The 27,851-nt window shown below is 38.4% G+C and overlaps 1 protein-coding gene across 44 annotated transcripts in view; it reads left to right on the top strand.

The window, feature by feature from the left end:
• The window catches only part of UNC80 (unc-80 subunit of NALCN channel complex), a 232,044-nt gene that overhangs the window by 167,285 nt on the left and 36,908 nt on the right, over positions 1-27,851 (top strand). For all 44 annotated transcript variants that reach the window (XR_013519086.1, XM_035305573.3, XM_035305581.3 and 41 more), the window contains 12 exons: positions 90-184; positions 1,496-1,585; positions 2,181-2,282; positions 4,382-4,562; positions 5,969-6,237; positions 8,029-8,163; positions 9,673-9,811; positions 10,469-10,565; positions 20,490-20,660; positions 24,104-24,196; positions 25,472-25,507; positions 25,837-26,055. Coding sequence is in view for 43 of the 44 variants with exons in the window: in XM_035305573.3 (XP_035161464.2) it covers positions 90-184; positions 1,496-1,585; positions 2,181-2,282; positions 4,382-4,562; positions 5,969-6,237; positions 8,029-8,163; positions 9,673-9,811; positions 10,469-10,565; positions 20,490-20,660; positions 24,104-24,196; positions 25,472-25,507; positions 25,837-26,055 (1,627 nt within the window). In the remaining variant the exon portion in view is untranslated. The remainder of the gene's footprint in view (positions 1-89; positions 185-1,495; positions 1,586-2,180; positions 2,283-4,381; positions 4,563-5,968; positions 6,238-8,028; positions 8,164-9,672; positions 9,812-10,468; positions 10,566-20,489; positions 20,661-24,103; positions 24,197-25,471; positions 25,508-25,836; positions 26,056-27,851) is intronic.

Genomic DNA, 27,851 nt, shown 5'->3' on the forward strand with positions numbered 1-27,851 from the left:
AAAACATCACTTTATTGATAATATTTTATGCTTTTAAACACAAATTTTCCTATAGTAAAATCAGTTTATTATTATTTTTATCTTTGTAGGTACTAAAACCTTGGTAGTTCATGGACAGAATGAGTGTGATATTCCAACCCAGTTACCAGTCCATGAAGACACTCAATTTGAAGCCCTATTGAAGGTAGGAATGACTTTTAACAGAAACAATCTTTTAGGAACAATGCTTATGGTCACCTCACTGAAGATCCATTTTAGAATAAAATGGCATTTTTCTGTCTTTAAATGGATGTATGCATTTCTTTACTCTTCTAAAATCTACTCCACTATTATTTCCTTATGATTTTTCCTTCCATAATTTTCCCCACTTCTACTGACTTTATTTGAGAAACTTTAAATAATCCAAATTCCAAAAACATAGTTCTGGGCCCAAATGTAAGTAGAAGAGACCTCTGGAAAAAAACTTTTCCAAACTTGCGCATCTTTTTTTTTTTTGAGGCGGAGTTTCGCTCCTGTTACCCAGGCTGGAGTGCAATGGCCCGATTTCGGCTCACCGCAACCTCCGCCTCCTGGGTTCAGGCAATTCTCCTGCCTCATTCTCTTGAGTAGCTGGGATTACAGGCACGCGCCACCATGCCCAGCTAATTTTTTGTGTTTTTAGTAGAGACGGGGTTTCACCATGTTGACCAGGATGGTCTCGATCTCTTGACCTCGTGATCCACCCGCCTTGGCCTGCCAAAGAGCTGGGATTATAGGCGTGAGCCACTGCGCCCGGCCATTTGTGCATCTTATTTCAGTAGAAAGAGTCATTACTCCTCCTTGTGGCTTCACTCAGATATCTCCAGAGAATTTCTAAGACCCAACTTCAACAACTACTCCATTTTTATACTCACGATGAATGGTAGGATAGCAGGAAGGCAAAGTATATTCAAATGCGGCTTTTACCACAACCAGTGTGACCTACATCAAGTGACAGGACTTCTCTAGTCTCAGTTCCATTTTCAACAGTACTGAGATACTAGTTCAGTTTATACAAGTTATCTACACCTAGTATATATTATATAATGTGCACGGTGCATGGTAGTTTATATTATTCCGAAATGTTTCTCTAAATATGCTTTCTTCCTGCTGCTGAGACCAGTAGGTGCCACTGTTCCTCCATAGTCCATCACTAAGTCTGAACTATAATTGTACACCTTTGGGCACTATGAGAGCAGACGGTTTATATCACATGTCGGTCTTTATCATACCATTCTTTGGATAACTCTGTGTGTGTATATATGCAGTCATGTATGTGTGTGTGTATATATGTGTGTATGTATATACATATATACACATGCATATCTAATGTATACAATTTATATAAGACATCAATATATGTAAAATCCTTGCAAGAGGTTACCTTGTTTTTCGAAATTTGTATCTGTCAACTTACTACCTAGCTCATAATATCTTCTTGATAAATAGTTATTAAAATTTGTTGCTATTGTTCTAGGAGTGTCTGGAGTTTTTTAATATCCCAGAATCCCAGTCAACACATTATTTTCTTATGGATAAACGATGGAACCTTATCCACTACAATAAGGTGAGGCACCAGTAATGACACCCCCATTGAGTTATGTCAAAGGCTTGTCATGCCTTCCTGAAGGTAGCTTACAATCAGGGAGGCATCACTGTTTAGAGGGTAATAACAGTATGGTCACCTGGGTCACACCATCTTACTGTCAATGGGGCTTTCAACTGGCAACTTTCTACACTTCAGTTTTCTTATGTGTAAAATGAAGGTAATGATAATGGTATCCATGCTAGAGCAGTCGTAATAGTTAAAGGAGCTAAGCCAGATAAGACACTTAGTTATTGATCATTATTACATCTCAGCGAAAAATTACGTTGCCCATATAATACCCGTGTGTGTCTATTTGGAAGTTGAATGCTGTTCACCATCTCTTTTACCATATTAAGCATGACCATGGTGACCTGATCTAATGAGCAGAAGGGACCTCAGGATGTCCACTGACATCACTTTGCAGTGATCTTCCAGAGTGTTGTCTAGTAAATCGCTTTGGGCTGCTTTTTTCCTGACATAGCATCCAAGTGCTTAGACCTTTGGGTGAAGATGAAATGAGAATAAATGTTTAATCTTTTGAACTCTTTTTTTTCTCTTTGTGTAATCCACACAGACCTATGTTCGAGATATCTATCCTTTCCGGAGGTCAGTATCTCCCCAGCTGAACCTTGTACATATGCATCCAGAGAAGGGACAGGAGCTCATTCAGAAACAGGTGTCTGACCATATCAGTCTTATTCCATGGTTTTGTCATGTTGTTAAAGTAGATATCTGTTAATATGTTGCCAACTTTGAGATTCTATGATTCCATTATGAACCTCTCTGGAGAGAGTAGCTGGCCTTTACTCAATAAATTGTTCCCCAAAGTAGTGTGTTAAGATTTATAAATTGGATCATTGCATAAAACTATCAAGACACACTCATTTGGAGTAATGATGAATTATTGAATATAAACAATAGAAATCTTCTAATTTATGTACCTATTTTCTAAAAGTAAATTTTCATTTCACGTTTCTGTAAAATCAGGTTGGAAACACCCATAATGTCGCTATTTAAGTTATCCCAGTGGTTTATACTAGCAGGCTACAGAGTAAAAGAGGTCACTCTAGTATGCCTTAAAAAAAAAGTGTTACTAAAGTTCAAGGAATTGGACTTCGTCCCAGCTCTGCCTCTGACCAGGAATCTGACCAGGGGCATGTTATTAATTTCTCTTGAAACAGGAAGATATAGTCTAGCAACTGTATTTAGGTTTAAGTTTGAAGAGCAGAATAATATTCACATCTAATCTTAAATCAGACTTCAAGCTAAAGGAAAGTCATTATTCTGCATGCAAAATATAGCTTTAGTACACAATTCTAAAAAGATACAATTTTAATTTTCCTATTTATAACATTCATTTTTTTTTTTTTTTTTTTTTTTTTTTTTGAGACTGAGTTTCGCTCTTGTTACCCAGGCTGGAGCGCAATGGCGCAATCTCGGCTCAACGCAACCTCCGCCTCCTGGGTTCAGGCAATTCTCCTGCCTCAGTTTCCTGAGTAGCTGGGATTACAGGCACGCGCCACCATGCCCAGCTAATTTTTTGTATTTTTAGTAGAGACGTGGTTTCACCATGTTTACCAGGAACCATCTCTTGACCTCATGATCCACCCACCTCGGCTTCCCAAAGTGCTGGGATTACAGGCTTGAGCCACCGCGCCCGGCCTACATTCATTTTTTTAAATAAAATTTCTAAAGAATTTCAGGATGCTTGATCATTTCAATTTTCTGTACATATCAAGGATCATAATTTGGCATCAAACTATCCAAAAAATATGAAATGAATGAGAATCGCATAGAATTAGACCACTTAAGTAATGAAAAATATTGCTACCATTAACTGCCTACATTGTATTTAAAAGAAAGAGAATAGTGAATGTGTTGCAAGGTGTGAGATGCTGGGCAAAACTGTTAGATCTTAAATACCAAAAATTCCTGAAACAATTCTCCCCAAATTATCCCAGCCTTTGATTTTGCGGTAAGATAATTAAAATCCTAATCAATAATGGTGCTTCCCTAGAGTGTGTGTGTGTGTGTGCATGTGTGTGTGTGTGTGTTCATGTTTAAGAATATGTTCTCAAAGAATGCTATCAAATGAGCTCTTGCTCTGACACTTCAAGTTGGACTTCTAAGTTCTTTGGGGAGATTATAATATGGAGGCCTTATGTGTCTGGCTCAGAAGTTTCCTCAGTAGCTACTCACTGCATATAAACTTCCTAATCATCAAGAGAAAAGGACCTAAGAACCAAGAGCCCCATGTATATGCCATCTACACTCAGGGCACCAATCAAGGACCTACACACTTCTATCCCAAGATAGGTTTTTCCTGGATCTCACTTCAGTCTTTTTTCTTTTTAAAGACAAACCCAAAACGCCCAGAAAAGAGCTTAAGGCATTGGTGGCAATGGTAGAAGCAACTGGAATGGACTGACTGGCTCCTTGTTAGTGAAGGTCTTCCATATTACGGCATCCAAACAAATGGGTTCTATTTAATACTGAACTGTTCTTGACAATGCTTGCTTTATGCTCCTCTCCAGCCTAAAACTCCATAAGGAACATTTCCTTCTGTAAAGTAGGCAGAAGGAAGTGAGAAGCAATTAAGTGTTGTTTGCTCTTTCTTGTGTTAAAGGGAAAAAAAAATACACAGTTCTCTCTCATTTCACTTTTCCCACTTTATCAACCCAGTTTGCCATTAAAGATTTTCCTTCAGTTTCTTCACTCTATAATTCTGGAGTTTCTAATTTTGCTTTTTGTCTCCTCCTGCTTCTGTTTCCCCAGGTGTTCACTCGGAAGCTGGAGGAAGTAGGGCGGGTGTTGTTTCTCATCTCCCTAACCCAGAAGATACCCACAGCCCACAAACAGTCCCACGTCTCCATGCTTCAAGAAGACCTCCTCCGCCTGCCCTCATTCCCTCGAAGTGCTATTGATGCTGAATTTTCACTCTTCAGTGATCCTCAAGGTATCAAAGAAGCATGGCCTCTCTGGGGCTTTTTCTAATGCCCTTGTTTTGTCCTTAACTGGAGAGCATCTGAATCATCAGACACTGCTGTAAAACCAGGGGTTCTCAGACCTGAGTGTGCACAAGAGACCCCTGGAGGACTTGTTGAAACACAGATTGCTGGACCCTACCCTCCACCTCCAGGTTTCAGGATGGGGCCCAAGAACTAGTATTTCTAACAAGGTCTCAGGTGATGCTGATGCTGCTATTCCAAAGTCTGAGAACCACTGCTCTAAGCTAATCATCAGCAGTTGAAACGTGGGTAGGATGGTGTTGTTAGGGTAGGGGAATACTTGAGTAAGCAAAGACCAGTATTTGTATGAAGTTCAAAAAGAGGCAAAACTCATGTAGGGTGACAGAAATCAGAACAGTAGTTGCCTCTGGACTTGGAGGGAATGAATTTCCTGGAAAGGGGCAGAAGGGTGATGAAAATTGTCTATATATTGATTGAGTGTTGCTTACATGAGTGCATAGTGCATATTTTTGTCAAAATTCAATGAACTACATTTAAGATCTGTGTATTTTACTCTAAATAATACCTCATTTGAGAGAAAGAGACAGAGTCACAGGAAGAGACCAACTTTGGAGCCTCATTCTGTTACTCAGTCATTAATTTGAGAAAATTTACTTAAATTAGCATACCTATGCTTTATCGTCCTCATCCAGAAGCTTCAGACAGCTGGGGCAAGGTGACTCACACCTGTAATTCCAGCACTTTAGGAGGCCCAGGTGGGTGGATCACTTGAGGTCAGGCATTCAAGACTAGTCTGACGAACATGGTGAAACCCTGTCTCTACTAAAAATACAAAAAAACATTAGTTGGGCATGGTGGTAGGCACCTGTAATCTCAGCCACTCAGGGATCTGAAGCATGAGAATCACTTGAACCCAGGAGATGGAGATTGCAGTTAGCTGAGATTGCGCCACTACGCTCCAGACTGGGTGACAGAGCAAGAATCCATCTCAAAAAAAAAAAAAAAAAAAAAAAAAGCTTCAGCTTCAGCAGGATTAGAAAGAACTCTAGTCTCTGACCATTAATTAAAAGATCAAGCAATAGTCTCATCCCTGCTATTTTCTAGCTGGAATGATTTATTTTTCTCAAACCGACAGCTTATTTAGCAGTAAAATGCTGCTAATCCCTGCCCTGTCTTACCCACAGTTAAAGAGGTGATGATAAAAGTCCACAGAGAAACCGGAAGTGCTGTATCAAGGCCAGTAATGCTGTGCTGGAAAGCATTTCAGCAGTAGATCTTCACATCCTGGAGCTGAAACAAACGGAGAACAGCAGTGCCTCGGGTTTGATCACCTCACATGCTGACAGGATTGGTGTGGGGCTAATTCTGTCTCTGCTGTTTCATGTTCTCACAGCTGGAAAGGAACTGTTTGGCCTCGACACTCTTCAGAAAAGCTTGTGGATCCAGCTCCTGGAGGAAATGTTCCTGGGCATGCCGAGCGAGTTTCCATGGGGAGACGAAATTATGCTTTTCCTCAACGTTTTTAATGGGGCTCTGATCCTCCACCCAGAAGACAGTGCCTTGCTCAGGCAGTACGCTGCCACCGTCATCAACACCGCGGTGCACTTCAACCACCTCTTCTCCCTCAGCGGCTACCAATGGATCCTCCCCACCATGCTGCAGGTGCCCAGAACCTCCTCTCCCAACCAGAAAATTAGCATGAGTACTGCTCATGTCCAGCAGTTCAACCAGATCTATACTGAAACTCCTTAATGATGGAGTTATCATCTTCTTTTATGACAACAGAAGGCAACAAATAAAATCCCCTCATAAATTTGCAAGAGTTCACAATATTCCTTTCTACCGTGAGAGCCCCCAGAATTGGGATATGCTTTCCCATTTCTTCTAAGACAGTGGTTCTTAAGGTGTAGTCTCTGGGCCAGCAGCATCAGCAACTGGAAACTTGTTGGAAATGTACATTCTGACCAGGTGTGGTGGCTCACACCTGTAATGCCAGCACTTTGGGAGGCCAAGGTGGGAGAATCCCTTGAAGTGGGGAGCTCAAGACTAGCTTGGGCAACATACCAAGACCCCATCTCTACAAAAATGTCCTCACAATTTTTAAGAAAAAGCCATGCACATTCTTGGGGCCCATCTCAGGTCTACTGAATCAGAAACTCAGAGATCAGGTCCCAGTAATTTGTGTTTTTAACAAGACCTTCAAGTGGTTTTGATGCCCTAAAACAGGAGGCCCCTACCTCCAGGCCATGGACCAGTACTGGTCCGTGGCCTGTAAGGAATCTCCAACCCTAGATTCTCATAGGAGCCAGAACCCTATTGTGAACTGTGCATGTGCGGGATATAGGTTGCATGCTTTTGAATCTAATGCCTGATGATTCTGAGGTGGAAGAGTTTCATCTCAAAACCATCCCACCTGCCCACCCTGGTCCATGAAAAAATTGTCTTCCATGAAACCAGTCCTTGGTGCCAAAAAGGTTGGGGACCGCTGTCCTAGAAAGTTTGAGAACCACTGTTTCTGAGTCACATGTATGGCAAGTGCTTAGCTGATGTTTCTCCCAAGAGATTCCCTGACCTCTAACTGAATAGAGATTTTCATAGACAGTAAATGTGGTGTGATGGAATTGGAGAAGGTAATTTCACAGGAACAATTTTTATTTATTCATATCTAATACATAGCTGACTATGTTTAGGAGTATGGAATAAAATCAGGTGGGCCCAGGGGTTCATCATAGTTCTCTATTTTTAAGGAAGTTTTTATAAAAATTATGAACACAGCCAGCACATACTTACACAAAGTGAAGTTTGCTCAACATATGGGGTGAAAGAGTTACTATCACAGGACTACACCATTTTTAGATAGTTGCAGTTTTCTCTGTTTATTAGTAACTTTTTTGTTTTTGCTGATTACCAAAAGCAAGTATGTTCATTACAAAATTCAAAAGATAAAGTTTAAAGAGAAAATAAGGATCACTTAAAATCCTTTCTCCCAGGTAATCATTGTTTGTACTTCCAAATCCTGGCACTCTTTCACACACACACACACACACGATTATATTATATTTTCAAGTTTTATTCCATGGTTTGTATGTACTACAATTCACTTAACCAACCAATATTTATGAACAAGTTGTTTCAAATTTTCCACTGTTAAAACCAATCCTGCAGCAGGCATTCTTATATATGCATGTTGATACATATGTCTAGTCTTTTCCTTGAGATAAATTTCTAGTCACAAACTTTGTTTGTTGAAAAAAAGTGTATTTAGATTTTTAGGATCTTGATGTGTATTACTAAATTTATCTGGAGAAAGTTTGTGTCATTTTACATCCCCTGTCTACCAGTTTATGAAGTTAGCCATTTCCTCCACCCTTCCCATGACCATGAGTTTTAAAAGCAAATACAACTTTGATACTTTATTAAGGCATTTTTTGAATATCGGGCATTTTTCGTTAGGTGTACTCTGACTATGAAAGCAACCCCCAGTTGCGTCAAGCCATCGAGTTTGCCTGTCACCAGTTCTACATTCTACACCGGAAGCCCTTTGTGCTCCAGCTGTTTGCTAGTGTGGCCCCTCTCCTGGAATTTCCAGTAAGTAAGCTCTGTGGGGGTGGTGGGGGGGAAGACCAACAAAATGAGAAAAGCAAAAGTCATTTATTAGAGCTTACTATGGCAAGGGAGTTGGCTACCATCACTTGTGTTTTGGCAGAGATACAAAGGCAGGCAGAGGAATGCAAAAGCTGTATAGTGAAAAAAAGGGGGATGCTGCAGTTATGCCCTAATTAAAGCTACTGGTGAAGCTGTAGCTGAGCTAACTAGTAGTGGGGCATCTTATATGATGGGTTAGGGGTGTATATTGGGCTTTCTCTTGTTTGTCCTAAGTTGGAAGCAGGGACAAAAATTAGGAAAGCTCTCAGTTATTATGCAAGTCCTGATTACTTTGGGTCAATTGTCGCAGGGGTTATTGTTTGGTTACCACTGGAACTAGTGGTCTGACTTCCTATAAGCCTGACTTAGGATGAATTCCTGGGCTGGTTATTGTAGACAATGGGTTGGTTTCCTGAGCAAGTTGCTGCAGATTGTGGGTCAAAATTTTATTTTTATATATGGTCTGGTCATTGTCAGTTTGTATATTCAGTCTCTCAGCTCTCTTTCTTTAACCAATGAGACGTGCCTTTTCTTTCAACAATTCTCTTCAACATTCCTCTTCGGCTTTCATCTCAGCTCCTAACATGTAAATAGACCAACTCTCCAGTTTTTAAATATTCAATTCATAAAAGAGATGAAAGTCTAAAATGGTAAAAGGAAGGTTTCCCAGTTCTCATTCCTTTTGGTCACTCTCTACCACTTATCCTGCTTTGTTTTTCTTTTTCTCCAGAGAATTTACCACCATATTACATGTTATATGTATTTGTTTCATTAACATGAATTTCTACCACACTCAACCAACAGAATTTAATCTTCATGAAAACAAGATCTTTGCATGGTTTTGCCTTTGCTTGTTTGTTTGGCTTTAGTTATTGTCATATGGTTATTTTATTTGCATTTTGGTTTTGGTTTTCTATAACCTCAGTCATAGCCTGGTGCCTGGCACAGAAGAACTTCATAAGGATTTGTTCTTTCAATGAGTGATTCAAAGCCATTTTAAATAGATTTGAAATTGTAGGTATCTCCATGTGGAGATATATTATCAAAGAAGACCTGTAAAATTCCCAGAGTTGTTAGTTAAAATAAGCATATGTTCCCCAAATGTATTTATAGTATTCAACCAATCAATTATAGAAATATCATTAGTTCTACCATCTTAGATTAAGGGAACCATTGATATGAACTTTTTGGAAGTTCATATATTGCTGTATTTTTATGAATTTTTATAAATACCTCTTTTATTCCAGATTAGAATTTAATAAATTCCTTAAAAGTCAGGTGTACCACTCCAAAATCATACCACAGCATTGCTGATGAAGAATTATATAAGCTGAATTCCAGACAGACGTTGTACTTGTTTCTGGTGATAGCGTTTATAAAACTTGAATTCCTATCAAGCTGTAGTTGTACTGTGGTGGGAGTCAATAAACTAAAATTGTTTTTCTTTATTAGGATGCTGCCAATAACGGGCCCAGCAAAGGTGTGTCAGCTCAATGCCTGTTTGACTTGCTGCAGTCCCTAGAGGGAGAGACCACTGACATATTAGACATCTTAGAGCTGGTCAAAGCTGAGAAGCCTCTTAAGTCATTAGGTAAAAGCAAAACTTGCTTTGACATTCTTTTTCTCATTGCAATTGTTAAATATATATATACATATATATATTACACAGATATACATACATATATGTGTGTATAGCTAAATCAACATAGCAAAAATAAATGCAACTGTAGAAATTGAATGAGAACATTTTTTTTTCTTAAATTTTTTATGAATCCCTAAGAGTAAAGAATTCTCTGCCATGAAAACTATATTAAAATGATGCTCAGTAGACTACTGCTCCAGTACTGCAGTTTTCAGAAAGTTGGGTTATCTTGGGTAATTCTAAGTAAATAACCCTCCAAAATGGTCTTTTATTATCATGGAATGTGTAGAACTAGAGATAACTCAAGGGTAGAGCCTCATGTTTTACCTTAGACAATTTATATGCCCTTCAATGTCGTCTATTGTCTGAGATTTTTTTAAACACTCCAAAAAAGTACTTTTGTTTTACATCTGATTGTTCAAAACTAGAAAACAGAATTTTGTTCCCTTGAGATGAAGAAATTAATAGTTTTCACAGTTTAGGAACAAAATCTAACAAGAAAAAGCTACAGTATATTATTGAATGATAACATTAAGAGTAGTACATTCTTCTTTATCTCCTGCTGAATCCACCCTGATTGTGTACCTTTACTTTTTGTTCCTTTAGATTTCTGCTATGGAAATGAAGATCTGACATTTTCTATCAGTGAGGCCATTAAGCTCTGTGTCACTGTGGTGGCGTATGCTCCCGAATCATTCAGAAGGTATCTGCAGCTCTTTATTCTGTGCCTCCTTATAAGTAACTACGGCTAAGGAAATAAAATCGAATGAATACAAAGGTTACGCTGACTAATATTAGTCTGTAACATTCTGACAAGTAAGCTTTTAAAAACTAAATTTAGGCCAAGTGTGATGACTTACGTCTACAATCCCAGCACTTTGGAAGGCTGAGGCAAGAGGATTCCTTTAGCCCAGGAGTTTGAGAGCAGCCTGGGCAACATAGTCAGATCCTGTCTCTACAAAAAATTAAAAAATTAAAAATTAGCCAGGTGTGTTGGTGCATACCTGTAGTCCCAACTGTTTGGGAGGCTGAGGTGGGAGGATTGCTTAATCCCAGGAGGTCAAGGCTGCAGTGAGCTGTGATTGTAGTCTGGACAACAGAGTAAGACTTTGTCACAAACACAAAAAAAGAAAGAAAAGAAAAGAAAAGAAGAAACAAACTAAGTTTGGGAAACATAGCAGAGACTCTGAAAAACAATAGTAGATCTTCATTCATTTGAAATCCCTTAATTTGGGTTTTGTACAGATACTAAGGTATTTAGTCTTGTTAGAAAATATTTTTCCTCACAAGTAATGTAAATTAGTAGCAAACAAAATTTCATAACAGATTTTTATTTTTAAAAACTCCTTTCAAGGGGCAAGAAGAATTTCTGTAATACAAAGGGTGAGAATATAAATCTTGCCTTCATTTTGCCCAGTGCAGAGAATTCAAAAGACTCACTTGAAGAATGAGTCATTCCAATTCAAAGATGTTGGCTCTGGTCTGAGGTTTAAATCTGATCTATTTAAAGTTTTACTCTGTCGACAAACTCTTCCAAGAAGAAGGAAGGAGCCAAGCTGACTATGCCCAATAAATCTTCATACATTTTCCTGCACCTTAAGTCTGTATCTCTCTCCCATAAGAGAATGAAGAAGGGCCAACAGGAGCCAGGATTTATGTTAATTGAACTCTTTTTATTGGAAGGAAACATGAGGAATGAGTAAGAAATGTTTTCCCGAACATTCTCGACATTTTGTCTTCTTGAACAAGGGAAGGAGAAACAGCCTGTGTTCAGCCAGGGACTTGGCTGCATCCTTCAGGAGAGCAAAGCTGCAGGATGGTCCTACTCCCACTTTCCTGCTCTTCCTTTAATACCACAGATCTAGAAAATGTTCCAGAATGGATCAAATCCTGAATGAAGTTAACTCCAAATTCATTCTATACATAGATGTAAACATCTTCTCTCTACTCTGTTTTCCATTCCAAGTGTGTCCAGAATGGAAATAGAGTAGAGAGAAGTTGTTAACCAGGTATGTCAGAGATTCTGCAGTTGAGACGCTGCAGTAATAAAATGCGTGTGGATTCTCCAATATCAACATTTCAGCAACATAGAGAACACCTAAGTTTGACTAAAAAATTCTTCCATTTCAAGTTTTACCTAATTTCCATTGAGACATAAAATTCTCTTTCAAGTTAAAATTCAAACACATTGAAATCAAAAGAAATTAGAGTTCACAATCAAATTTCCTTGTCATTGAGAGTTAAAGGCCAAAGTCTAATATTGTTAAGTTAAAGTAGAATTTTTTTTTTAATCCTCCCTAATTTTCTATTCTGCTCAGTTTAAACCAGATGACACCTTGATGTCTCGGTAAGATCAGAATTTCTTTAGCAGCTGTTCCCTGGAATATGGCTCATGGGAATAAGTAACATACTTACAGGACTTCAACATTTGTAGCAGCAAGTCTGTGTTGTACTTAATTTTTTAAAAGTATTTTATTTAAGTGTAACATTTACATAAAACATTTAAAAATCATAATTTTACAGATCCATGAATGTTTATAACATTATCACATCTACGCAACTACCACTAAGATTGAAAAATCAGAGGCACTACTATCCTGATTTCTAATATGTTAAATCAGTTTTGCCTATTTCTGAAATCTGTTTAACTGAAATAGTATAGTAGCCATTTTTAATGTCTGACTTCTGTGATTCAGTATTATTTCATGAGATTCATTCATATAAATGTATGTAACAATAGTTGATTCTTTTTTATTCACTTATAATAGTCCATTGTATGACTGTGTTACAATCTATTTCTTCTCGTGTTATCAGGCATTGGTGTTATATCTAGTTTGAAGGTATTATAAATAATGCTGCAATAAATGCTTTTGTATATGTCTTTGTATATGATATTTATGCATTTCTATGGATGGAAATGCTAGGCTAAGTCATGGACTATGGGTATGTATTGTTTTAGTAGATACTACCAAAAAGTATTCCAAAGTGGTTTCAGTTTTCATTCCCACCAACAGTATGTAAATGTTCTAGTACTCTATGGCCTCATCAACACTTGTTATCTTCGGTCTTTTGATTTTGGCTATTTTGTTGGGTTGTAGTGACAGTCATTGTCCTTTTAATTTCCATTTCTCTCTTGCAAATTAAAAGGTTTGGAAGCTTTTCAAATAAATGTGTATTGAAATTTGGACGTCCACTTTTGCCAAGTGCCTATTGAAGTCTTCTGCCTTTTTTTTTTTTTTTTTGAGATGGAGTCTTGCTCTGTTGTCAGGCTGGAGCGCAGTGGCTCAATCTCAGCTCACTGCAACCTCTGCCTCCCAGGTTCAAGCGATTCTTCCACCTCAGCCTCCCAAGTAGCTGGGACTACAGGCATGTGCCAAACGCCCAGCTAATTTTTGTATTTTTAGTAGAGATGGGGTTTCACCATGTTGGCCAGGATGGTCTTGATCTCTTGACCTCGTGATCCGCCTGCCTAGGCCTCCCAAAGTGCTGGGATTACAGGTGTGAGCTACCATGCCCGGCAGTCTTCTGCCATTTTTAAATGAAGTTACAATATTTTTAATTAAATATATATTATTTCTTAGTGTTTTCTGTTTGATTAATCATATCATCTGCAAATCATGAGAGCTATATTTTATCCTTTCAAATTCTTATGCACGTTATTCCTTTCTCTGTCCTTAATGCACTGCCTAGAACCTTAATACAAAATTAAATAGAAGTGATGATGGTGATGATGGTAGGATCTTTTTCTCATTTCTGATCTCAGAATATGGAAGGGACTTCCAATATTTCATCACTAAAAATAATATTTGCTATAGAATTTTGTTATAATATACCAGTAAGATTAAGGAAGTAATTTTATTATTCATTAAGAAATTAATTATTAAGAAGCTGTCTTCTATTCTTAATTTACCTTGAGTTTTCTTATTGATAGACAATGAATATTACCAAATGTTCTTCTGAATTTATAGAGATGATTATGTGATTTTTATTCTTTATTTTCTAAGTCTGATAGGTTACACTGATTTATTTTCAAAATTAAAACTTTCCTACCTCCTTAAAAATAAACTCTAATTGGGTTGTATATTATAATTATCACTTTTCAGTATTGCCAGATTGTGTTTGCAATTTTTTTTAGCATTTTTACAACTATGTTAATGAGAGATATGTCTGTAATTTTTATTTTTTAAAAAGGTCTTATCTAATGAGTTTTATTACTGGAATCGCAGGGAAGTTAGGAGTAGAAGATATATTCTAGGTAGCTCTATGTCATTCAAGATAAACCAATTCTGTATACTTACAAAAGTTACAAGTGCTTAGACAAAAAAGATGTCTTGCTTACCTACTACTCTATTAACTACCCACTGGCAAATGTTTTAGCAGGTTTATTTGTAATCCTCCATTATTATAAAGTCCTTGTCAGGCTATAGTATCAAGGATATGAGGATTAAGCTGGACTCATAAAATGAATTGAAAAGTGTCTCTCCCAACCCCTTTTTTTAAAAAAAAAAAAAAACTCTGTAGAAATTTGGTGCAGATTAGCTTTTTTTTTTTTTTTTTAAATTTTTGAAACAGGGTCTTATTCTGTTGCCAAGGTTGGAGTGCAGTGTCACGATCGTGGCCCACTGCAGCCTTGACCTCCCAGGCTCAAGCAATCCTCCCACCTCAGCCTTCCAAGTAATGGGACTACAAGTGGGTGCCTTTACATCCTGCTAATTTTTTTTATTATTTTTTTGAGTAATAAAGCCTCACTGTGTTGCCCAGGGTGGTCTCCAATTCCTGAGCTCAAGTGGTCCTCCCACCTCAGCCTCCCAAAGTGCTGGGATTATAGGCATGAGCAACTGTGTCTAGCTCAGAATAGCATTTTGTCTTTTTAAAATATTGAGTAGAATTTATACACAAAACTGTAAGTAATGTAGTTTCTGTGGGAACATCTTAAAATTAAAATTCTTTATCCTGGTGGTGGCTTTGGTAAGTCACATTTTTCTAGGAATTTTTCTACTTTATTTAAGTACCTAAATTTATTGGCATAAATTTGTTCCTGATATTCTTTTTTTTTGGGGTGGGGGAGGAAGGCAGGAAGGGAGAGAAGGAGGAAGGGAGGAAGGAAGGAAGGAAGGGAGGGAGGGAGGGTGGGAGGGAGGGAGGGAGGGAGGGAAGGGAAGGGAAGGGAAGGAAGGAAATCAAGCAATGAGAGAGACATTGCCGACCTGGATCTAGAGGTTTACAAGTTGATTTCTTTTTTTCTTTTTTTGAGAGAAGAAAAGAAAAAAAAATTAGTAAAGGAGAGGAAGAAAGAGGAAGAGAAAGATTGAGGATGAATGGAAATATTGCTTTATTCTGAAAAAAATGGGTATTAATAATGGCCAATCAATGTTTCATTTAAACCTATGAGTAGGTGTGATGTGGTGTTGACAAGAATGTATATTTTGTGTATTTGAAGTGGAGAGCTCTATAAATATTTATTACTTGTTCCAGATCTGAGTTTGAGTCCTTGATATCCTTATTAATTTTCTGTCTCATTGAGTCTAAGTCTCTATGTATCTGGGTGTTAGGATCGTTAGCTCTTGTGGTTGCATTGATCCTTTTACCACTATATCTTTGTTGCTTTAAAATCTATTTTATCCGATATGAGAATTGCAACTCCTGCTTTTTGTTTATTTATTTATTTATTTTCGCTCTCCATTTGGTTGGTATATCTTTCTCCATCCCTTTGTTTTGAGTCTTTGTGTATCCTTGCATGTGAAACAGGTCTGGATGTAACATGCCGTTGGGTTTTGGCTGTGTCTTTTGATTGGGGGATTTAGTTGATTTAAATTTAGGGTTACTGCCATTTGATGTTAACTGGCTGTTTTATCCATTCGTTGATGTAAATTCTTCTTTATGTTGGTGCTCTTTACTTTTTGGTATATTTTTAGAAAGGCTAATACTGGTTGTTTCTTTCTGTGTGTAATGCTTCTTTCAGAAGCTCTTGTAAAGCAGGCCTGGTGGTAATAAAATCTCAGTACTTGCTTGTTCACAAAAGATTTTATTTTTTCCTTCAGTTGTGAAGCTTAGTTTGGCTGGATATGAAATTCTGGGCTGAAGGTTCTGTTCTTTGAGGATGTTGAATATTGGCCCCCACTCTCTTCTGGCTTGCAGAGTTTCTGCTGAGAGATCTGCTGTAAGTCTGATAGGCTTCCCTTTGTGGGTAACCTGACCTTTCTCTCTGGCTGCCCTTAGCATTTTCTCCTTCATTTCAACCCTGGTGAATCTAACGATTATGTGCCTTGGGGTTGCTCTTCTTGAGGAATATCTTTGTGGTGTTCTCTGTATTACCTGGGGTTGAATATTGACCTGCATTGCTAGTTTAGGAAAATTTTTCTGAATAATATCCTGAAGGGTATTTTCCAGCTTGGATTCATCCTCTCCGTTGCATTCAGGTACACCTATCAAACGTAAATTTGGTCTTTTCACATAGTCCCACATTTCTTGGAGACCTTGCTCATTCCTTTTTATCCTTTTTTCTCTAATCTCATCTTCTCATTTTATTTCATTAAGTTGGACTTTGACCTCTGATATCTTTTCTTCTGCTTGAACAATTCGAGTGTTTAAACCTGTGCATACTTCTCGGAGTTCCTGTATTGTATTCTTCAGTTCCATTAATTCACTTATATTCCTCTCTAAGTTGTCTATTCTCAATAGGATTTCGTCAAACCTTTTTTCAAAGTTCTTAGTTTCTTTACGTTGGGCTACAACATGTTCTTTTAACTCACAGAAGTTTCTTATTATCCATTCCCTGAAGCGTGATTCTGTTATTGGGATGCGCTCGTTCTCCATCAAGCCTTGTTCCATTGTTGATGTGGAACTGTGATCATCTTTAGAGGGAGAGGTGTTCTGATTTTGAGTATTCTCAGCTTTTTTATGCTGGTTTCTTCCCATCATTGTAAATTTATCCTCCTGTCATCTTTGAAATTACCTACTTTCAGATTAGGTCTCTTGAGTGGACGTCCAGGTTGTTAGTTCCCAGGGCCAGAGCAGCGGCGTTAAAACTGATGGTGCTTTTCTGCCTAGGATTCTCCTGTCGGGCTTCCTTCTTGTGTCGGTAGTAGGCGACTCTGCCTTCCCGGGGCTCCAAACCTAGGTCAGAAGGGGAACCAGTCTCGTTTACTCTGCACCGAGAGCTGCCACGCCGAGGTGCCATCACAATCACTGCGCCGGCCTCTGGAGTCGTGCTGGGGACCTATGTGGGTCCTCCAAACCTCGGTCAGAAGGGGAACCAGTCTCGTTTACTCTGCTCCGAGAACTGTTGTGCAGAGGTGCGGGCGAAACCACTGCGCCAGCCACAAGAGTCGCACTGGCGACCTGTGTGGCTCCTCCACTGGGAATCTTCTGCTCTGTGAGTGACCAGAATTTGTCTGAAAGTGTGGCGTCCTCTAGTTCTCTGTGCTTTCACTGAGAACAGCAATCCTGAGATGTTAGCAGATTGGCCATCTTGGATTGTTCCCGATATTCTTTTTTTATTTTTAATGACTATGGGGTTTGTATGGTATTCACTTTTTTATTTCTAATACTGGGAATTTTTGCTCCCTCCCTTTTTTTATTATTATTCTTTCCAGGAGTTTATTAATAGTTTTACCTTTACAAAGAACCAGTGTTTGGAGCTTTGTAGATTTTGCTTTTGTAGGTTTGTTGTCTTCCTTTTCTTTCCTTTTTTATCTTTATTATTTTCTACCTTTGACAATTTTTTTTTAATTTAAAGAAAATATTCTGGTGGGTGCAGTGGCTCACACCTGGAATCCCAGCACTTTGGGAGGCCAAAGCTGGTGAACTGCATCAGTTCTGGAGTTTGAGACCAACCTGGATAATATAGCAAAACCCCATCTCTACAAAATACAAAAATTAGTTGGGCATGGTAGTGCATGCCTGTGGTCCCAGCTATTGAAGAGGCTGAGATAGGAGGATTGCTTGAGCCCAGGTCAAGGCTGCAGTGAGCTGAAGTGTACCACTGCACTCCAACCTGGTCAACAGAGCAAGACCCTGTCTCAAAAATAAATTAATTAACTAGTAAAATAAAATAAAAGAGAAAATATTTCATTTTCTATAGACTTTTATCATATCTGTCAAAAAATCAGCATTGGATCTTACTGCACATTTGAATTTAATGTGTCTTTTTCTCTTGCTACTTTTAATATTTTCTCTTTGCTTTGAGTTTTAAGCAGTTTGACTGTGGTATGCCTAGTTGTGATTTTTTTTTTGTATTTATACTTCTTGGGATTCATAGTGTTTCCTGAATATAAAGCTTGATAGCTTTCAACAATTTTAGAAAATTTGACAAATAGCTCTTGAAATATTACCTCTATTCCATTTTCTCTCCCCTCTCCATTTATGTATATGTACATTTTTTCCTTCTTAACACCATGCTCTATGTGTGTCTCTTATGTTCTTTTCTGTATTTTCTATCATTTCTCCCCTCCTATTCTGTTCTTCTATCTTGATGTTTTCCATTGCTCTTTGTTTCAGTTCACACTCATCTCTTCCTGTTTCTAATTTACTATTAATTATCTTTCAAGTTTTTAATTTCAAATATTTTAGTGGTCAGTTCTAGAATTCCTACTTGTTTAATAGATTTCAGAGTTTTGATGAAATTCTCCATTTTATTATCTCTCTTATTTAACATTTTAATTATTGTTGTATAAAAATCTATGTCTGTTAACTTTACTACGTAGATCACTTGTGTCCCTGTTTATATTGTCTGTTCCTTTCCTTGGATTTCAATCATTTGGTTTTAGCAGACCTGGGCAATTTTGACTACTGAATATTGCATTTAAAAATGTTAGAAATGCTTCAAGGGTCTAACCGATGTTATCTTCCTCCAAAAATGATTTATTTTTACTCTCTGACTGGCAACTGTGGCATGGCAGATAATTTTAATTCAGTCTGTGGTTCATTTGATGTAAACTTCGGTTTCAGTCTTTGCAAGTGCTGTTCTATTTATTTCACATTCCTAGGATACAGGCTTCCATGGGTCTAACTCCTCCTGGAAGTCCTAAATTCCAATATATATTTCCTTGCCACTGTGAGGCTATTGAAAATTCTGCTTAGCTTCATAGCTCTTAGCTGACATTTATGCTTGGATCTGTCCTAATGACAAAGCCTTTTGGCCCTAAGCAATTGACAAACTCACAAATGCCTGGAAAAAAAGAGTGCTGCACAATGTCTGGATGAACTGAGGAAGCTTTCTTTCCCCCAGATGTCTGGTACCTCGAAAAGATAATTGCTAGCCTTAGCTTCTACCTGATACCTTCAATATGTTTTAAAATTTTGTCCACCCTTTCTAGTAAGACAATTAGTGTGCAGCAAGGTACTTTTTATTATTGCAGAAAGCAGAACTGACTTCTTGCTTCATTTCTTAAGTTGCAAAAAATAGAAGAACTCAAAAGAGTATTATAGCTCTTTCTCCATACCCATCAAATTCTGATAATTGCCATTTCCTGATTCTAGAGCACATATTCTAGGCAAAATTATATTACCAGAAACCAGTATTCAGTATTAATAAAGAGCATGGCAAGAACTCATTAGTATCTGTAGGAAGAAGAATGGATAAAAGAAAATCTTGATTTCACATTATCTGGGATATTGACCAATCAGTGCTGTTTTCTAGAACCCTCAATTTATAAACTTTAACATAATTGGGGAATCTCTAAACAAAAGATTGCTGGGTGTGGTGGCTCAGCCTGTAATCCCAGCTCTTTGGGAGGCTGAGGTGGGAAGATTGCTTGAGGCCAGGGGTTCAAGACCAGCCTGGCCAACACGGTGAAACCCTGTCTCTACTAAAAGTACAAAAATTAGCCTGGCATTGTGGTGCACACCTATGAGGCAGGAGAATCGCTTGAACCAGGCAGAGGTTGCAGTGAGCCGAAATCACATCACTGCACTGCGGCCTGGGTGACTGACAGAACAAGAATCTGTCTCAAAAAAAAAAAAATTTTTTTTATGTTGGTGGTGTTATACACTTACAACTTTAGAGGAGAAAATCCACTTTTCGTAATAATTACTTAATCTCCATCTCCCTTCAAGGTGTTTTTGACAACCCAATAGTAAATTGAGTGTGGGCCCTACCCAGTAAGTGATGTTTACTCACGTTAGTAAGCAGGCATTATCAGACTTCACATAATGGCTGTGTCCAAAGTTTTTGCTATTAATTCCTTAAGCTCAGGAAGCCAGCCTCCCAGGAAAGGTTTTATGTTGTCTCAAAATTGTTGCAGCTGGAAAATTACTATCAGCAAACTCCCGAATTGAAGTTTTGTTCTGAAGCCTGTTTCTCTAGATGGATTATATAGCTCCACCTATTATCATTCTTTTATTCTTTAAACCATTTATTTGTATGTATGACTAATTCCCCCATTCCCCCAAGTAGATCACATGTTTCCTTAAGGCAAGATTCATCACCTTTTAACAGGTGGTTAGTGAACTAATAATTGTTGGTCAACATTTCCAGCAGCTTTAACTACTTTTGATTTGGAGTGGCAAGGGGGCTTAGAATTCATTACATCTCTAGATGCTTTTCATTGTTCTATGCTCCTAAATGTGACACCACCAACAAAAGTCAAATGTAAAAAGTGACTCGTTTTCTTTCTATTGCTTAAAGTCTTCAGATGCTGATGGTCTTGGAAGCCTTAGTTCCGTGTTATCTACAAAAGCTAAAGAGGCAGACATCACAGGTGGAGACGGTACCTGCTGCCCGAGAGGAGATTGCGGCCACAGCTGCTCTTGCAACGTCCCTACAGGCCCTTTTATACAGTGTAGAGGTCCTCACCAGGTAATTCCATTGGCAGAAATAGCTACAGCCTTACATCATATGTGTCCACTGAAAAAATAACGAAGAAAAAAATGTGATGGATAAAAATCTAAAACCCAATCTTTATTTACAAATACTTCCTAAACTAAGCCCTTTATGGCTTATAACTGCAAACAGTTCCTAAGCTATTTGAATAAATACTGGTAAGTACTCTGAATATTCGTAGTAGTAATAATAGTAATAATATTCTTACTATCATTGCTAAACACACATTGCATATAGCTTTCTGAACTTCTCCAGCAATTATAACCAAGTGGTAAACAAATCTTATGTAAGAGGGCCAATTTAGTGACTTTAAGAGGTAATCTACATTTTTGTTATTATATTATTTGATGAGACATGGAATGCCTGCAATTCCAAATAAGTATTCTTTTATTGTTTTACTGTTTGTGAAGAGTTGCATTTTTTAACTATAATTTCAGAAACTACGTAACCAATATAAACAGCAAAATATTATCCTACTGCTAGAATTAACAGATTCTCTGTGGGACAGGACTAAATAATGCTGGGAGAGAGGATTGAGAAATTTGGGAATGGTAAGATAAATTGGCACCAGAGTTCAGCCCTAAACAAAGATCAAGAAGTTAGTCCCATCACAGGATGCTTGGGTGCAGAAGCAGAGACATTAAGCTGGCATATGGCAGGAGAGGGGCAGGCAGAGAGCCCTGGATGAGAAAAATAAAATAAAATGTGAGTGGGGAAGGTGGATGCAGGACACTATGCATATGATGGGCTTTCCTTCTCCGTTTCCATCTAAATTAACTGCAAGGAAATATTCTTCCCCAGGATAGGGATGGAAAAGTCTTCTTCCTGGGTTTAGTGTCTTTGCTCCTCCATTCCATTCTGCCATGCTGTGTGTCCAATCTAAAGTACCAAATCCTTAGTGTGAAATTATCTACGCCTCCACCAGAAGGCACCGACTTTCCCAGCCCACCTCGCTGTATTGGTAAGAGGGAAGCCCTTTAGTCCAGGAAGGACTTTTTCATCATGCATCCTCAAGTAAGAGAGGGAATGGGATTGTAATTCATTAACATCAGTATAGGTTTAGTTTCTAATCATGAGCTACATTGCCAGACTAGACAAGCAGAACATTGCCCAAAAGTCTGCTGTAGACTATCATCCTGAAATGTTCATATGCACCTAAATTAAGGAAATGGGAAGAGTTGGCACAGACAGCAATGACAAATTGCCTCTTCCAATGAGAAGTAATGTTCTATGCTATCGCTGGTGGTTTCATGAAAGTCCTAGGAGAATATACTAAAGAGAAATGAAAGATTTACACTCTTCCTTGTGTACCTATCTGGTTGCATCACTAGCCTTTTCCTACAACTAGAGGAGAGAAAAACAGTTAGTTTTAACAAAGTGTCGCTGTATTTCTTCATACACGTGTGTGTGTGTGTGTATATATATATATATATACGTATATATATGGAGGGAGAGAGAGTCTCACTTTGCCATCCAGGCTGAAGTTCAACGGCATGATCTTGGCTCACTGCAACTTCCACCTCCCAGGTTTAAGCAATTGTCATGCCTCAGCCTCCCAAGAAGCTGGGATTACAGGCATGTGCCACCATGCCTGGATAATTTTTATATTTTTAGTAGAGAAGGGGTTTGTCCATTTTGGCCAGGCTGGTCTCAAACTCCTGGCCTCAAATGATCTGCCCCCCTCGGCTTCCCAAAGTACTGGGGTTATAGGTGTGAGCCACCACACTCAGACTATTTCTCCTCATATTATATAATGTTAAAGCTTTCCTCATTCCTATACCCTTTTATAAGGGTAAGTCAATTAACTTATCCAAAATTTACTTACCCCAAAGCTCACAAAGAGTTATGAATGGAGCTCTGACATTTAAAGTTCTCTGGCTTTAAATATTCCAGTTCATTTAATATTCTTTTGGTGGAGAAGACTAGCCTCATTAGTTGGTAGTAGTTACTCACAATGAAACTGTCTTCACTGTTTTTACACCAAGAAGATAAGAATCTCCTAATTTCTAATTTCTCAATATTCCTAGTTTCTTTATCTCATGACAAAAGAAATTTAACAATTAGATAGGTAGTATTACATAAATATATCACAGGTGCATTAGTTTTAACTGTTGTATAACACATTATTAAAAACTTAGAGGCTTTAAACAAAACCCATTTATTATCTCACAGTTGTGTAAGCCAGGAGTCCAGGCAGGTTCAGCTGGATTCTCTGCTCATGGTTTCTCAGGTTGGTAGTCAAGTTGTCTATTAGTCTGAACTTTTATCTGGAGGCACTGGGGAAGAATGCACTTCCAAGCTCATTCAATTTTTTTGGCAGAATCTAGTTCCCGGTAGCTTTAGGTTTGAGGTCCCATTTCCTTGCTGGCTGTCAGCCAGGCAGCACTCTGCATTGAGAAGTCACGTGCATTTATTCTCACATGCCTGCCCCGCCCCCACCTTCCAGCCAGCAATAGCACCTTGAACGCTTATGCTTCAAATCTCTCTGTCCAGAGAAGAGTCTCAGCTTTTGTAAGGCTGATGTGATTAGATTAGGTCTACCCAGATACTCCCCCTTTTTGCCATATAATGTAACATAACCACTGGAGTAACACCAAGGGGCAGAGATATTGGGAACCATCTCTAAATTCTGTCTACCACCACAGGCACAGGAAGAGGAGATCTGGTGTGATTGTTAAAAGCTTACTTTCTAGCCATGCCCAGCATACAGAAAATGAGCAGCACAGAAGCAAGCCTTGATGATTTATAAAAGAAATTGCTTTAAAAAAAACTGCATTATGCCTTTTACGTCTTAGATGCCAATATAGAGGCAAAATTTTACCTATTATTTAAAGTAAACCCTGCAGATATAAAATGAGACCGTTCAAATCTATTACAAAGCATCTAAATTACTGACTTATATATAATAGATATTAACATATTCACTTTCCTGGGTAGCCTTACTGTGATTTGACTAGGAGAATTCTTTTATTCTTTTATTCTTTTTCTCAGAAAAAATAGAGTAGTTGATAGTGGTGTAGGTGGCCAAAGTGGTACACACATTCTTGCCTTTCACTTACCATCTAGAACAGTGAACTGCCCAGTGTCTGCAGAACTGAAGAAAGAGCTCTTAACTCTTAATTGGTACAGACTTTGAAGTCTGTAGATATTTCCTAAATGTCTTATTTGAAGAGTTATTTTAAAGAGTTAATTATTCAAAACCAAGAAGTGGAAAAACACAAATCATGATGAGCTTATAAACCCCTGGGAATCAACGTTCCTTTAAAGTGACTCTCAGAACAAACAAAAAAGCCCAAAGCCGGAAAGCCTGTCTTTTGAAGACTCTAACTGAAAGCTTATGTGTGCTTCAGTAACTTGAGGATTTAATAAATGTTTCCACTTGTGTTGTTGTTTTGCTGTGATTACTGTCGTTGTTATAGGCCCATGACAGCCCCACAGATGAGCAGGTGTGACCAAGGTCATAAGGGAACCACCACAGCCAATCACACCATGTCATCTGGGGTGAACACCAGGTAATTCACTGCGCCTTATTCTATGGTCTCTCAATTTCATACAACCTGAATGTCAGCTGTTGGGAATGAAAGGAATCCTGAAAATAGTCAATATTGAATGTGAAAACCTCCAAGGAAAAGAAAAGAGGTGAGAGTGTAGACTTCCAAGAAAAGACCAAGTCTTCTTTAGAAATTGTCAAAGAGAAATCTAAACCACCTTCATAAATAGGCATTTGTGTTCTTTGGTTTGCTTGAGCATGCTAGATGTTCTCTGCCTCCTGGGTGGTCTTGGAACTATTCCAGTGTTGTTTCATTTGCCTTCAACAAAAGGCAAATAAACAATAGTAATCAGGAGGTGGTTTCTCATTCCCAGGGCACTGAGTCAACTTACTTTCATCTGGACAGATTTTCTGCAGACATTTCATTCGAACTTTGACATACGCCCTCAAATGATGCTTTTCATGCTTGTTGACTTAATCTCCTTCCCTCATTTTGGTACAACTCAGACACTGGCTATACTAGTTAATATTTTACCTGTTTCATTCCATCTGTGTTAGCCTTAAATACTCCGACATACACAAAAAAGCCTAATTAGCTTCCTTCTACAAGGAAGATTTAAGATAGGGCAGACTTAAAATCAGCTTAAGAAAAAGTTCTCTTTACTCAGTATGGAGTAGTTGGTATGGAAATCATAAGGAGAAATTCAATAAATTTCCACTCTCTCTATTTTTAAGTGTGTATCATTATTCATGTAAAGTTAATTCCCTGCTCATCATATATATTCATATTAAAAATAAAACAAAAATAAATTCCAAACCCAAGTATAAATTGCCTGGTATGATGGTTAACTCATGCCTTAATTTCCTATATTAAGGAAAAATGATATACTGTAGTTTAAGTGATATTTAGAGACTTCTCTAGGCTCACTGGGTTAAATGAGGACTTCTAAAGAAGAAAGAGGACTTCTAAAGTTTTATTATCCATGAATCCTAAAGCAATAAGTCTCCAGAACCAAAAGGAAGTCAGCCATGATTTTCCTTCCCATCACTTAAAACAGAGCAAATGCTATTAAAACTACATCTTAGATTTCAAAATTCCTAAAAATTTCTCTCATTTGGCTATATTCCATGAGTTTATGTTTATGAGTATATATTACTAGTAGTATATCTATATTTGTGAGCTTATCAAAAGATATAGCTTCAAGGGCTTTTCAAATGAAAAAGCCTATAAGAAGCCACATCCAAGGGACCCTGTTCTTGCTCTAATAGTTACATAGACTGTTTTTCTAACTCCCAGGTACCAGGAACAAGGAGCCAAACTGCACTTTATCAGGTACATACAGAAAGACTTGCTCTAATTTCATACCAGTTCTGACATCTTGAGATGATTGCCTTTAAAACTGGGGTATGGCTCTGTTAGATTTAGTTTGGTGCGTAACATACTGTTTCTGGGTAAACCCCCAGAAGTGGCTTTACTACAATTTTGGTTGACAATCTCTTCTAGGCTGATAAGCTTTTTTTAATCCTTTGGATGAGGTTCTCCTTGGCCTCATCCTACTTACTGATTCATTTACTCATTAGAAATCTTATTATTTCCTCTTCTCACAACTGCCACATGCATACATTTTCAGACCCCCTAGTTAATCTTTTACAATTTCCTAGGGAAAACCTTCATTTACTGGAGGAAGGGCAAGGCCTTCCCAGAGAGGAACTGGATGAACGAATTGCTCGAGAAGAGTTCAGAAGACCCCGGGAGTCCTTACTGAATATTTGCACAGAGTTCTATAAGCACTGTGGACCACGGCTGAAGATCTTGCAAAATCTGGCTGGGGAGCCACGGGTCACTGCCCTGGAGCTGTTGGATGTGAAGTCTCACATGAGGTACTGGCCTCGCTTTCCCTGCTCCAAATGTAAACACAGCTTGGCCCATGTGTTGGAATGTGTGTGTTGGGTTGAGAGTGGGCATTCTCCAGGAAAAACACTTGCAATAGAATGATTTGTTTCCTGTGACTTAGGTACACATCATGCAGAACCCTCTGGTAAGGTGTGCATTAAGTGCACCAAACAGGATCCTAGGGTGGACAAAGGGGAAATGTTTTTAGGACAGAAAAGCACTGTTTATGTATTTGCTTCTCAATAAAAGAGAAAGGGAAATTTTATCACCTGAATTCTTATAAAAGTAGCCTTCTTCCCAGTGTTATTTGCTGCCCAGATTCTAATTTTCACAAAAATTGAATGTTTATTCTGTTATTTTACATGAAGAATGCACAACTACTTTCTGCTTCTAGGCTTCCTAAAATCCCAGTAATGAGCCCTGCAGGAAAGTAAGCAGTTTTAACTCAGCCAACTTGGCTTGGGCTTGAAATCCCCTTTATATAAACAACCCCAACAGCTAAAAAAATGTGTCCTGGTAAAAATTCTGAACTGGATTCATGTAAATAACAAATGAGGCCAGTTGTCATTTACATATTTTACTCTTAGTGCACTAGGGAAAGGCCCCAGAATTACATCCCTGTGCATTCATATTTCATCTTCCTATGGAGATGCCATCTCACTTGAAATTCACGCTAAAGGCTGCATTTGTGTTTCTTTTTTTTTTTTCTTTTTTGAGACGGAGTTTCGCTGTTGTTACCCAGACTGGAGTGCAATGGCACGATCTCGGCTCACCATAACCTCTGCCTTCTGGGTTCAAGCAATTCTCCTGCCTCACCCTCCCGAGTAGCTGGGATTACAGACATGCGCCACCATGCCCAGCTAATTTTTGTATTTTTAGTAGAGACTGGGTTTCACCTCATTGACCAGGATGGTCTCAATCCCTTGACCTCATGATCCACCCGCCTCGGCCTCCCAAAGAGCTGGGATTATAGGCGTGAGCCACCGCACCCGGCCTGTATTTGTGTTTCAAAAGGAACATGATTCCAGAGGATCTTCTATTCACATTTGTAATCATTTGTTAAGGGTGATAAAAAAATCCCTTGAAAGAAAAATGTCATGGGTAACAAAACAGTCACTTGGAAAGTTTAATGTATCTATAAAGCTAGAAGAATCTCACCACTGTGCTCCAGCCTGGAGAGGCTGTCTAAAAAAAAAAAAAAATCTGAAGGTAGTGTTAGGTTCAGCCACTTTGAAATAACGTTGCAATTTGGCAAAACTCACAGTTTTTTGGTTATTGCCTTTTTTTAATTTAGAAAGTACTAAATGAAAGAAAATGAGAAGACAGAAATGTACAGAGAGCACAGGGTCTTTTGCTTCCAGTGTAATTTCACATTCTTTGAATTGTGAGCACACACCCAGCACTGCCCTGGAGAACCCCATAACCTCACTGGAGTTCACACTCCCTGCTGTGCAGTAATGCGGAAGAGCTTATTTCACACAGAGAAGTTCAGCTCCTAGATCAGAGCCTTCAAAGAAAGGGGAGGGACATTGGAAGTGTTAAGGTCCTGCTGTCGTGGCAACCTAGGGATCTATTCAGCCCCTCCTCTTCCTTTCCCACTGGTCTTCTCTACTGACCTAAGCCATTCTGTGAACAGAGAAACATCACATTCCCAGAGTCAGAAAATCACTATGACCAATGGCCATTTTGTGAGAAAAAGGAAAATATATTCCTAAAAGGTGTGTGTGTGTGTGTGTGTGTGTGTGTGTGAAAGAGAGAGAGAGGAGAGAGAGAGAGAGAGAGA

This window comes from Callithrix jacchus, chromosome 6, assembly GCF_049354715.1.
Source record: "Callithrix jacchus isolate 240 chromosome 6, calJac240_pri, whole genome shotgun sequence".
NCBI classification, from domain to species: Eukaryota; Metazoa; Chordata; class Mammalia; order Primates; family Cebidae; genus Callithrix; species Callithrix jacchus.